The sequence below is a fragment of the Macaca nemestrina genome, chromosome 6, assembly GCF_043159975.1.
Source record: "Macaca nemestrina isolate mMacNem1 chromosome 6, mMacNem.hap1, whole genome shotgun sequence".
Taxonomy (NCBI): Eukaryota; Metazoa; Chordata; class Mammalia; order Primates; family Cercopithecidae; genus Macaca; species Macaca nemestrina.
Genome location: NC_092130.1, coordinates 9,228,746 through 9,241,702, shown reverse-complemented (window position 1 = coordinate 9,241,702; position 12,957 = coordinate 9,228,746). Strand labels below are relative to the sequence as shown.

The 12,957-nt window shown below is 36.9% G+C and overlaps 1 protein-coding gene across 3 annotated transcripts in view; it reads left to right on the top strand.

Moving 5' to 3' along the window:
* LOC105480862 (RAN binding protein 17) overlaps window positions 1–12,957 on the top strand; it is a 442,674-nt gene that overhangs the window by 329,657 nt on the left and 100,060 nt on the right. For all 3 annotated transcript variants that reach the window (XM_011740055.2, XM_011740054.2, XM_011740056.2), the window contains one exon: window positions 11,171–11,274. In XM_011740055.2, coding sequence (XP_011738357.2) covers window positions 11,171–11,274 — 104 coding nt within the window. The remainder of the gene's footprint in view (window positions 1–11,170; window positions 11,275–12,957) is intronic.

Sequence of the window (12,957 nt, the reverse complement as noted above, 5' to 3'; positions counted from 1 at the left end):
TCCTTGACAATCATTTAGAAAGCACAGCGTGCTAAACTCTGAGGGCAAGACACAGATGAATCAGGCATACTGGGTCCTGGCCTCAAGGAGCTTGTCTTCTCGCTTTCCCAGTTGTCCAAGCATTAAAGAGACCTCGAAACACTTGTCTGGACTTAATTTATTTCCCAGGCCTTAAAAATGCTCTTTTAATAACCCTGTCACACAGAGTGAAAGAAGTGAGGACGCCAAAGTTAAAGAGAAGTATCTAGAGAAGAGTTTTTAAAACTAGGTCCATGTCACTCACATTTTCAGAACCTGGGAATGGAATGGGTTAACGTATCCTTTTTGATATGGTCATCACAGATATGGAACCTGCTATGAATCTGTGGTAGGTTAAACAACAGGATAGCACTATCAGAGCCTGCGCACAGCCCCAACTCTGTATTCACAGTACTACTGTACTTATTACTGCATTGATAATTGATATTCAGGATGATGCCCAGAAAGACATTGCACACTTTTTGGAAAGCAGATTTGCTCTTATTTAGTATTGCTTAATGTAAACTATGAGGTATGAGAAACTGAAATAAACACATATAATTTAAATGATGGATTTTATTAGTTTTCCCAGGATTCTATTCCTTTGACATACTTAACCATAACAATATAAAAAATAAATTCACGTTTTTAGTTCAAAGTTTTTTTTTTTTATGTAAGTATCTGTTGTATTACAAGCACTTTTTAGACAGCTTGAGAGAAACAGAAAGAGATAGGCTATGGTGGAAGTGCTTAGTGCATGGTAGGTGCTGAATATAAGTGAGTTGAAGCTGGATATAAAAAAATTTGAAATCATAGTAGCTACCCCCATAGAACTTCCACATGTTTGAAAAGAAACTCCTTCCTTATGTATCAGTAATTTTTACTTTTTAAAATAATGAAATGTATGTGATAAGCATCAAGTTATGATTAAGAGCATCAGGTATGATTTGTTGTATGAATTACCAGAGCTGCTTTCTCTTGTTAAAAACTAGAGTTGTTTCAATGAGAACACTTGGACACAGGAAGGGGAACATCACACACCAGGGCCTGTTGTGGGGTGGGGGGAGCGGGGAGGGATAGCATTAGGAGATATACCTAATGTAAATGACGAGTTAATGGGTGCAGCACACCAACATGGCACATGTATACATATGTAACAAACCATGTTGTGCACATGTACCCTAGAACTTAAAGTATAATAAAAAAGAAAAAGAAACCACTAGAGTTGGTCTTCTTCCCAAAATTATGTTGGGCACCTTCCCGGTATGGACTACCTCTTTTATATTTTTCTAGCACCAGTCAAGGTCTTTACATTGCAGATGCTCAGTAAATGCTTGTTGAATGAATGACAAACAAGTGTACAGTAACCAAGATACCGTCATTGTGGCTCCTGGAATCAGCTCTGACTGCCAGGTTCTTTCTGGACGTAGCTCTGATCATTGGCCTCTCCAAGACAAAACAAATCAAGTGGCTGATTACTTTCACAAGTGATTAGCTACACTTGGCCACTCTTGTGCCCGATTAGTCTCTTGTTGCTCTCTGTTCAAAGTGTTATTACTTTATAGACGATGATTTGTTGAGCATTGTTGAACACAGTTTTTATTATTTGAAGCCTTGTCTCACAAACTAGGTTGACTGGAACATGGCTGTCAGAATTTCTGTATATATGGCTTGATAGTTTTCTATTGTGTGTTCATTGTCATGGAAACAAGGAAGAAAAAGATAGTGCTGTTGTCAAGAGCAACATAGATTCATATATTAAATGAAAAAAATAGAAACATTAGATAATGAGAATCCTCCTCAAATTAAGAAGAAAAATGAAGACAAACTTTTTATATCACTGATTTTGGAGAGTGGGAGTGGGGATAAGAATCACATAGAAAAAAAACACCTACTTCCTTGCAAAAGTGTCGGATGTGATTCTTGGATGGAAATATAAAACATTCTAATTGAATCCTACAAAAATAAATTGAATATGTCTTTTGTATAAGCCTTGCACATTGGAATGATTAGAAAGGGGGAAAGAAATTGGGTGTCACATTAATTGGTATTTACTTTGAAATGCATTTTGGTTTCTACTCAGTGATTTGCACTTTGTATGAATTTAATTAGATGCTATGTGCCCCAGGTTGTGTTTCAGATGAAAATGTAGGGGGTGGGGGTGGTTGGCAATAAACAGTTGTACCATTTTATCTGATTGCTTTAGCTAAACTAGACAAAATGTTCACTTGCATAAAAAACAGAATTGAAAGCATTTCATCATTAGAATGGTGGTGTTTCAAAACATGTGAGAGATGTTGGCAAGTTTTTTTGGTGTTCCAAGAAATGATCAAAATGAATGTAGAAAATCCCTTCATGTGCAGAAAAAAATGGATGACCAACCGTATGTGCACGCATGTTAGCCCTTCCAAGAATCACTTAAAGTTCCCTAGGTTATTTAAAATTAACTTGGTCGATCTAATAAACTAAAGGAAAGATAGTATTACCCGAGCCAGTAAATGGAGACCCTCCAAGGAGCTATTCAGTATAAAATACTTGAATACATAAAAATCTTCTATTTTGTTTAATTTGAATGCAGGTGAATTTAGTTGACAAATACTGAAGAGGGTAAGTGTGGCAAGGCGCTATAACAACACTTTTCATTTTGTGAAGGACTGAAATTATTATTTGCAAATTCAGTTTTTACCAGCCGCAAATTTGAAAGTGCTCAGTGTCACCATGGTTGATTTTCCTTGGACATGTCATGATTGCATCTTATGTTGTACTACTTAGAGGAGAAGCACATGGATAGGATTTTAGTGAGCAATGCATTCCTCAGGTATTTAAACTCTAAGAAGCAGCCATATTTTTAATTACTAGGGGGATACTAATATTAAAATGATGTTTATGGATGTAAAGAGTTCTATCTTTAGGGGTGAGGGTAGCACAGTATCCATATGCTTTGTCTTATAAGAGGTAATTGGCATCTGAATATATCACTAGCTTAAATTTAAGAAATTTTAAATAACGAATGACTTGAATAACAAAGGAAGAGTATTCTAGAAATAGCTACTAAAGATAAAAGTAAAAACACAGAGGAAGGAAATTTTTCCTTTTCTTTATTAATAATAGTTAACATTTTAAAAAATATATAGTTTATAAACCACTTTAACAGGCATTTATCCTTTTTGATCCTTACAGCTGCCCACATTAAATAGGTATTATTCCATTGTTTATCTGTTAGAAAACTGAGGTTCAGAGGCCGGGCGCAGTGGCTCACGCCTGTAATCCCAGCACTTTGGGAGGCCGAGGTGGGCAGATCACGAGGTCAGGAGATTGAGACCATCCTGGCTGACATGGTGAAACCCTGTCTCTGCTAAAAATACAAAAAAAATTAGCTGGGCGTGGTGGTGGGCACCTGTAGTCCCAGCTACTTGGGAGGCTGAGGCAGGAGAATGGTGTGAACCCTTGAGGCGGAGCTTGCAGTGAGCCGAGATCCCACCACTGTACTCCAGCCTGGGCAACAGAGCGAGACTCCATCTCAAAAAAAAAGAAAACTGAGATTCAGAGAGATTAAATGACCTGCCCAAGGTCAGTCATGTAAGTAGTAGCCCTCCGACCGTATATTTTCATCCACTTTCACTAAACTATTACTTCATCTTTTACCTTGCCAACCAATTAAGAAATAAAACTTTTTCCTTCATTTTTATTTGAACTATTTGGTCTGAATGATTGATTTGGGGCTTGCAGGCAGTGAAAGAAAAGGAGAGAGGATTACTTCCTAAGCTTCTATGAAATAAACAGATAGATGCATGTTTATTGTTTGTGCTATATTACAGTTTGATGGTCAGTGAAAATCCAATGTGGTTTTTAAAATTTGTTCTTATGTCCAATGATTGGCCAAAGCGTATTTCTTCTCATGGATAAAGGAACACAGAGGTGGGTATCTCAGGAGGCTTAGCAAGTGAGGGGCTTGATCAGAAATAGCTAATAGATCGGAAGAATACATCAGTGTATCAACTGTGTCCATGACTTGGCAGAGATTATCTGAAAAATAGACATAGGGGATGAGGGAGTGGGCAGTAAGGGGTAAAGAAGCAGCTGGAAATACTTAAAATCTATAATGAGATAATTAAGACTAATTAGCTGGCCCTGTAGGCAGAAAGCAGCCCATTAAGTCCAGATCCAGTTTTAATAACTTACCTGGTTTTGAGACTAGACAGTCCAGAGCACCCCAGGGAATGAAGTGTTTCATGGATGAGACTTTTAGGGTGGGATTCTTTGAAAATGGGTAGCTGTAGTCTGCAGTGGGCAGTGTATTTTTTTTTCTGGGAACTAAAATAAACACTCTGGTTCCCTAGGGGGACGAATTAAAGGCACCTCAGTTTTCTCATCTGTTAAATGGAGAAAACTACATAGAAGAGTTATCATGTGGTTTTAATAAGAAAGATATACAAAAGGGCCTAGAGCAATTCCTATCACAAAGCAAGTTCTTAGAAAATATTAAGAAACGTTTGTTGAGTGCACTATTAGAAGAAGCATTGACTGCTGCTGGGACCTCAAAATGAGGCAAGTTTGGTGCTCTTAATGCCATCTACTCTGCCCTCAATATTTGGAGCTATTTTCCTGTGGAAGCAAGATCTGATGACACTTCCCAACACATACCAAAATATCCTGCCCTGCCTGAAGCCAGAAGTCATTTCAAAACTAGCTAGAACTCCTAGGCAATTTAGAGGGAAACTGAAATGAAAACCAAACTGTGGCCCAAGTTTCGGGGACCAGTTAAGCACATTTCTCCAAGTTTTACTGTAATATAACTTAGAAGTGGTATCTTAATGAAACATTGGGAAATAGCAGATGATCTGGGCCTAGACCTGCAAGTCACCAACTCTTATGAGATCGCCCATTGTTACTTGGTTTCGAATGGACTATTTTCTTCGCCCTGTGCCTGTATCTCCTTGTTTATCTCTCCTCTTAATTTTCCTTAATTTGGACCAGAGCTTCATTATACCTACTTTCTTGCAAAAGTGTTGGATGTGATTCTTGGATGGAAATATAAAACATTCTAATTGAATCCTAGAAAAATAAATTAAATATGTCTTGTATATAAGCCATGCACATTGGAGTGATTAGAAAGGGGGAAAGAAATTGGGTGTCACATTAATTGGTATTAACTTTGAAATGCATTTTGGTTTCTAGTCAGTGATTTGCACTTTGTATGAATTTAATTAGATGCTATGTGCCCCAGGTTGTATTTCAGATGAAAATGGGGGATGGGGTGGTTGGCAATAAACCTGACCTTTACTGACTATATTGGTTTTCTGTTATTATTGCTGTAACAGATTACCACAAGGAAGTAGCTTAAACAATTCTAATGTATTATTTTATAATCCTAGAGGTCAGATGTCCAAATGGGTCTCAGTGAGCTAAAATCAAGGTGTCAGCAGGGGTCTAAGGAAGAATCTGTTCTTTTGCCTTTTGCGGCTTCTGGAGACCACCTGCTTTCCTTGGCTCATGGCCTCCCTTTCTCCATCAGCGTCAGGCCGAATCCTTCCCATGCTGCCATCTTTGTGGTTCTCCGACTTCTGCTTCTCTTTTCCACTGTTAAGGACTCTTGTGATTACATTGGACCCACCTGGGTAATCCAGAGTACTTTTCTGTTTTAAAGTCAGTTTATTAGCAACCTTAATTTCCCTTTATCATATAACCTAATATATTCACAGGTTCCAAGAATTAGAATGGATGTCTTTGAGAGGGTAATTATTCTGTATTCTACCTGCCATATTGGTTTATCACAATTGCCAGTGTTTCACACAGTACTTATACAGTAAATCCTCACTAACTGTTGGCTACCATCATTTACAGTTACCATATCATTACTATTACTTACTTCTCCTTGCCCACTTCCCCCACCTCCCCAGTAATCCAGCTGCTGTTTGCATTCAAATTTAAGGAAATGAGAAGTTTCACTGTTTTGTATACACTTTGGAGGGGGAGCAAACCCAGATTTTTGTTGTTGGTGTTATTGTTTTAGATTCATATGCCATAAAATTCACTTTTGTAAAGTACATAATTCACTGGTATTTAGTATATTCAGAATATTCATAAAATTATGCAGCCATAACCATTATCTAATTCTGCAACATTTTCATCATCCCCAAGAAACCCTGTACCATTAAGTAATCGCTCCTCTTCTCCCCTCCCCCAAACCCTAGAAACCACTAATCTGTTTTCTGTCTCTATGGATTTGCCTATTCTGGGCATTAATATAAATGGAATCATACAATTTGTGGCCTCTGTATCTGGCCTCTTTCACTTAGCATATTTTCAAGGCGCATTCATGTTTTGACATGTATTAATACTTTGTTCCTTTTTATGGCTGAATAATATTCCATAGTGGATGTAAAACATTTTGTTTAGCCACTCATCAGTTGATGAACATTTGAGTTTTTTTTCTACCTTTGGTTATTATGAAATAATACAGCTGTGAGCATTTGCGTACAACTTTTTGTGTGGACATGTGTATTCAGTTTTCTTGGGTAAATACCTAGAAGTGAAATTGATGAGTCAACTGGCAACTCAAATTTTTTGAGTAACTGCCAAACTGTTTTCCACAGTGACTACACCATATTACATTAGTTGTACCATTTTACATTTCCACCGATGGAGGTTTTAAATTGTACAAAATAATAAATGAAATGTCCTACAAATAAAGTATCTGTCAGCCAACATACTTAAACAGTTACTCTTATATTTTAATGTGATGTCTCTGAAGGAAACAAAATGTTTAGAACTTACAAAATGAATAACTTTCTGTTTAAACATATTCTCAGAGGCACAGTGGAGGTGATTAGCTTTGGGTTTCACCTAAAAACTAAGAAATTTACAATTTTTATCTATGCATGACTGGGAACTTACAATGTTATGTTCACATTTACTTTTCCTGATGGCAATGAAAATATTAATCTATAAATTGGCACTTTACCTTCAAATCATATTGGTTTCTGGACCTTTGTCTTATTAAGAAAAAAACTAACAGCTTCAATTATTATTCATAAAATAATCATATATACATTTGGAACACTAAATATATGACTACGTTCTTGAATGTGAAGTTGTAAGAGAGTGAGCTCATGTTTTCTCCTTTTGCATCAGAAATAGTAAATGATACCTGTATGGTAATACAGATTAGAAAAAGTCTTTAATAGTAATGTTGTATAAAGTTGTTTGCATGATATAAACAAAAATATCCAGTTCTCCAGCTTTGATGGCACAGCATATCACGTTGCAAGAGCAGGAACGGTGCTAACTAAAACAGTAAACATTTTTATAGTATAATGCACCAGTGTCTTATATTTGCCTACTTTAAACCCAAGTGATTGTCTAGGAATTCCATTTTCCTCACCAGAACTAAGCTGGCTGATCTTCACTCTCTTCTGACTTCATGCAGCTCCAAATTCAGGATTCTATGACAATAACATTAGTCCCCATCTCTGATGTCTTCCACCTTACCAGAGACCTGGAAAAGCATGAGCTTGGGAGTAAAGCAGACGTGGTTGGGAATCCTGCCTGACATTACCGGCTGGAGGATGTTGGGCAGGCTACCTAATTCCTTTGAGTCTCTCTGTTCACATGTAAAACGAAGAAAATCATACAACTTCATGAGATTGTTCTGACCATTAATGACTTGCAACAGTACTTTGAAAACAGTAAGAGCCACATAAGTGTTTTTTAAGCAAATAAAGTACCAAATCCATTGCCTGCATAAGAACTCAAGGAATAACAGTGTTATTCAGTCACTCCACAAATATTTCTTGAGTGCCAGACCCCATTCAAGGCACTGGGGATCCTCTATGATGGAAATAGAACAAGTTCCTTCCCAAGGAACTTACATCCTAATACAGAGGATAAACAACAAATGAATAAATATGTCAATGAATAGCCAGTGTAGTAAGTCCCATAAGAAAAGTAAAGCAGGTTATGGGGTTGGAAAGTGATGTGGGGGGAGGGGAACTGTGGGTAGCACTTTAGATAGAGTGGTCAGGGAAGGCCTCTCTGAGGAAGTGAGAGTTAAGCAGAATTGCTGCTCACATTACTGCATTTATAGTATTTGCTCCTTGACTTCTCCCTGCACATTTTGGTAGCTTGTCTCTTGTGCTTGTGGTATCCCTGTTTGCTTTAAAATTTGAATGGAGAAAGAGATGGAATCAGGAAGTTTTTTTTATCTGTAGCTCAGAATATTAAGTTAGGAGTTGAAATGTTAAAAGTCTGAATTTGTCTTTGTTCTGAATAAGCATCCTTACCTTGGAAAACTTTGTTCCCAAAGGAAGGGCACTGGGCTGGCAATCTTGCAGTTATACTTTTCTTGATTACCATAATCACCTCTCTAAGTCCATGTTAGACTCAAGACAACAATAGTGCTAATGGCTGTCACTTATTAAGTACCAGACACTGAGCAAGGCGGGGGGCGGGGGGGCGGTTACAGATGTTTTGTCATTTACTTAATTCTCATGGCTAACTTTATGAAGTAAATATTATGTCTCTTAATTACAGGTGAGCACACTAAGGCTTTGATGAGTGAAGTGACTTTACCCAAAACCAGACAGCTAATAGTAGCAGAGCCAGGATTCAAGCTTAGATAAACTTTTTTTCTTTTTTTTAAGAGATGAGATCTCACTGTGTTGCCCAGGTTGGTCTCAAAGTCCTGGACCCAAGGGGTCCTCCTACCCCAGCTCCCAAGTAGGCAGGATTATAAGCATTCACCAGTGCTCCAGCTAAGCTTAGATAAACTTTGTGATTTCAAAGCATCCATTCTTTATAGCACCGTCATCTGCCTGCAGTGATAATTTCCACTGTTCTCATTAATAATTCCATGTTCAGAAAATACTTTATCTTAGAAGAGTAAGATTACATGGCTTAAGTATAATGTACATATATTTTATGTATTTAGGATTTGATAATGTATATTTCAATTATTTATTGTATTATTCTATGTCAGGTGTTAAGAAAATAAAGACGTTCTAAAATTCACCTTTATTGAGAAATTACTTTTTATCTAAACACAGTATTTCCCTAATAATGCCAGGCTCTATTCTGTGCTAATACTATAATACTAGTACCACCATTACTATTTATTGAGCGTCTTCTATTTTCCATATATTATAACATTTAATCTTCACAGTGACCCTCGAAGATAAGTATTTTTATACTTATTTTATAGATTAAGAAACTGAGACTCAGAGTAATTAGTAAAATATCCGAAGTTAAATAATATACAGTGGAGTCAGACACCTGGGCCTGTTTACTGCAGAGCTCTACATCATTCTCCTTCACTGAGAAACACAAAGATACAGTCTCAGCGCTGTAGAAGCTAATCTGAAGATACTATCAGCGTAAGCTAGTAGAGCTGATAATTCACATGTATACTTTATAAATTTTATCTCATTTAGTTCCCACAGTAACCCTGATCAGATGGTAGTTGTGGTATAATGTAGGTAGTATTGTTATTGCTATTATTAGATATGTGCTTAAATATCTGCAATTCAAGGCAGACTGGTATGATGGTTAAGAGCCAGGCAAAATGCTATGGGAATCCAAAGGGAGAAGGGAGATAACTTGATTGGGAGTTAGGAAAGCTTAGCTTAGACATTGGGAAAGATATTATTTCACCTAGGCCTTGAAAAATAACATCTGTATGGGTCTGTGTTGTCACCAGTTAACAGAGAAGAGGAGTCACTTGGTCGCATAGCCAGTTGACAGAGAAGAGATTCTAATTTGGTCTGCCTTACTCTTCACTCAGGACACTGACCTTCATTTAGAACAGCACACCAGTAAAGATTAGTTAGCCTTTTGGCATCTGTTTGTAACAAAGCTAAGTCCCCGATTCTGTTGTACTCCTGAAACAATGTGAAATTGAAGGAAAGAGATAAATCACAGAAGATCAGAGTCAGCCAGATCAGCCATTCCTTAAGAGTCAAAGGATCTTGATCCTGCCAGGACCTCCGTTTCTTTGTCTGAACGACGACTATAGGCCAGTGTTTTTCAAACATTCACAGGCATCTGAATCATCTGGAGGGCCTATTAAAACAAAATTGCTGGGACCCACCCCCAGAGTTTCTGATTAAGTGGATTGGGATGGAACCTGGGCATTTACATCTAACAAGTTCACAAGTGATGTCGATGCTGCTAGGTCAAGGACCAAACTTTGAGGACCTTCTCTGAGAGCTCATTTCCTCTCTCATACTCTATTTAAAAACTCTACTAATAGCGTAGAAATTAGGCGGTCTGAACCATGTCGTTCCACCTCCAACTAAGTATTCCACCTTAAGCAAGACACTTAATCTTTCTCTGCCTGTTTCTTAAGTAGAGTGCAGCTCATAGCTCCCTGTGACTTAGGACGAATGAGTGGATTCAATCTCTCATTTAAAAGAAACCCCTTTTGAAAAAGGATACTATATAAATTATCAATTGTGCATATCCACGTGTGAAGTGAAGATTCTGCTTTGACAGAATCCTTGAGGAAACTTCAGTCTACCTTTAAAGTAAAAAGTTAATAGGAATTGTCTCTTTTCCCGCTTCTCTGTTTAAAAAAAAAAAAAAAAAAAAGCTTAGTGTAAGAAGAAATGTACCCATGAAGAATGTATTTAAAATCCAAATGACCCATAAGGACCCCATCCTTTTTGGCAGATAAAAGTTTCCCTGCCATTTATTTAATAAATTAATTAAAAAGAACATAAATAAAAGAGAATAATAACTTAGAGCTATCTGGGCACCTGAGTCTATGAGCCTTTAGGGCCTTGGCACCCAAAGAGAAGGGGAAAAAAACACTGCATCTCTGAGGCTTTGAAAGTGGCCTTCTTTGAGGCATTAGAGAAGCTCTAGGGGCCCTAGGAGCTAAAGGACTGAGATGCCTGGGGCATGAGTCTGTTAGATCCCCTAAAGAACCAGGGGAAAAAAATGACTGGTAAGTAATTCTGCTATTTCATTTGGTGCAAAAGAGAAGGCAAAACACCAGAATATTCAGTGAGCAAAAGTACAAAATGTGGCATGGATGTGAATGCAGGCTGACCCCTTCTTGGGAATATTTCTAAGCCTAAATGAAGCACTCAATGCTGAGGACAATGTACAATTCTATGCATTTTAAACCATAGTGACCCTTTTGTTTCTCTGATAGGCGAAGATGAGGATGAATTTGAGAATTTCATGCTACCTCTTACAGTTGCTTTTGAAACAGTATTACAAATATTCAACAACAACTTTAAACAAGAAGACGTAAAGGTAGGTTTGTTTCCAAATATGAGGAATGACAGTTTTGTTTTTTCTAGGATATCTAGATCCAGAAAAGGGCTTTGCATATCTGTGTGTGCTCTTTGCCTCCTCAGACGTGCTTTCCCAATTGCATGTCTTTAATTTTTACTTTTATTTAAGCATTTTTCTAGTTTCTTATACAAATGAACTTTGAGGTCAGCAAATAGTTTTGGACAGTCAGTTCATGATTAGATGACATAGATTTGTCTCCTCTGGCAGTTACTATCTTTAATAGGATATTTCTTGTGGGTACACCACTTTAAACACCCCTATTCCCTCATCTGTCCTGCACTGTTATGTTTCAACATATCTATATAGAGGAATGCACAAACATACACATACTAAAACACTATGTCTCTAAATATTTTTTTAAACAAGAATTTATATAAATCAAGACTTTATTAAATGGCTAGGCATATATGTATAAATAGGAACTGGTCTTGAAGTATTGCATTCTTAAACGGAACAAAGTGATTAGGATAACTGATAGCTAAATAAGGTTTTTATGTGCCTGTGGGAGCCATATTAGGATTGATTTGACAAGTCAGTTCAGCTGTGGCAACAGTCATAATATCTAAGACAACATTATGTTTTATTAGTAAAATCCTTAAGTGTAGCAAGCTGTCTATGACAAAACAGCCCCATATTTTAAGGTGGGGGATGGGAAGCACAAGCTCTGCTAAATAGAAATAGTATCTTCTGAAATTACAATGTATCAGGGCAATATTAAATAAATTGACAATGATTATTATCTTTAACAGACTAATAAATGCACTCCAGAGAATGTAGACACCTTTGTTGGTGATAATTGAGTCATATATTTCATAGTTATTTGAAATATGTTAGAAATATTAACCATCTTTTGCATAGCATCTCTTCACAAAAAAAAAAAAAAGAACTAGCAGTAAGAAGCCAAATAGAAAAATGATGGCCTTTGATAATTATCTTTACGTAATTCTTCTACCAAAAAATAATCAGCCAAATGCTATACCTCTTAATTTAAAAGAATTTTTGAAATTAATGTTTATCAGCATGCTATAGTTACAGAATTTTAAAACCAAAAAAAGGATCTTACAGATTCTCTTTGTGTTTATACTCTTCCTGAAATTCGTCAGCAGAGTTTCCACTCAGGTTAGCTGTATCTTTTAGATGTCTTCCAAATATTTTCAGTGACCAACAAAATCTTTGCAGCTTTTAGGTTGCTATTTCTGCCCTTTATCAAAAAGAAGCAGAGAAGTTGAAAAACATCATCTTTATAAAAATTACATCTGTCTCATCTGAAGATTTCATTATATTCCAAGACCATTTTGTTGTAATCCCATCTAGTTTGATAGAAACCATCTTCCTAGAGTCATTTTTAATGGAGTTCCAGTGATATATCCCTAAACCAGCAAGTTCTTAACGACCCTGGAAAGTGACTGCTTGATTACACTTTAACGGTATTTGCAAATAAAATCACAAGTAATTAAAGGGAAATCTCCAGGCTTTTGAGCAAGTTTGATGCATGATAACTGCCTGATTCAGCTTCATCTAGAGTAATGCTGTGTAGGCAACAGCTACTGAGATCAATAGCAACGTAATGATAGTGGCAGAATTAAGTGAGTAACCTGAGAACTCTGCCTCAGAATGCATGCAGCTGCCACGAACCAAGGC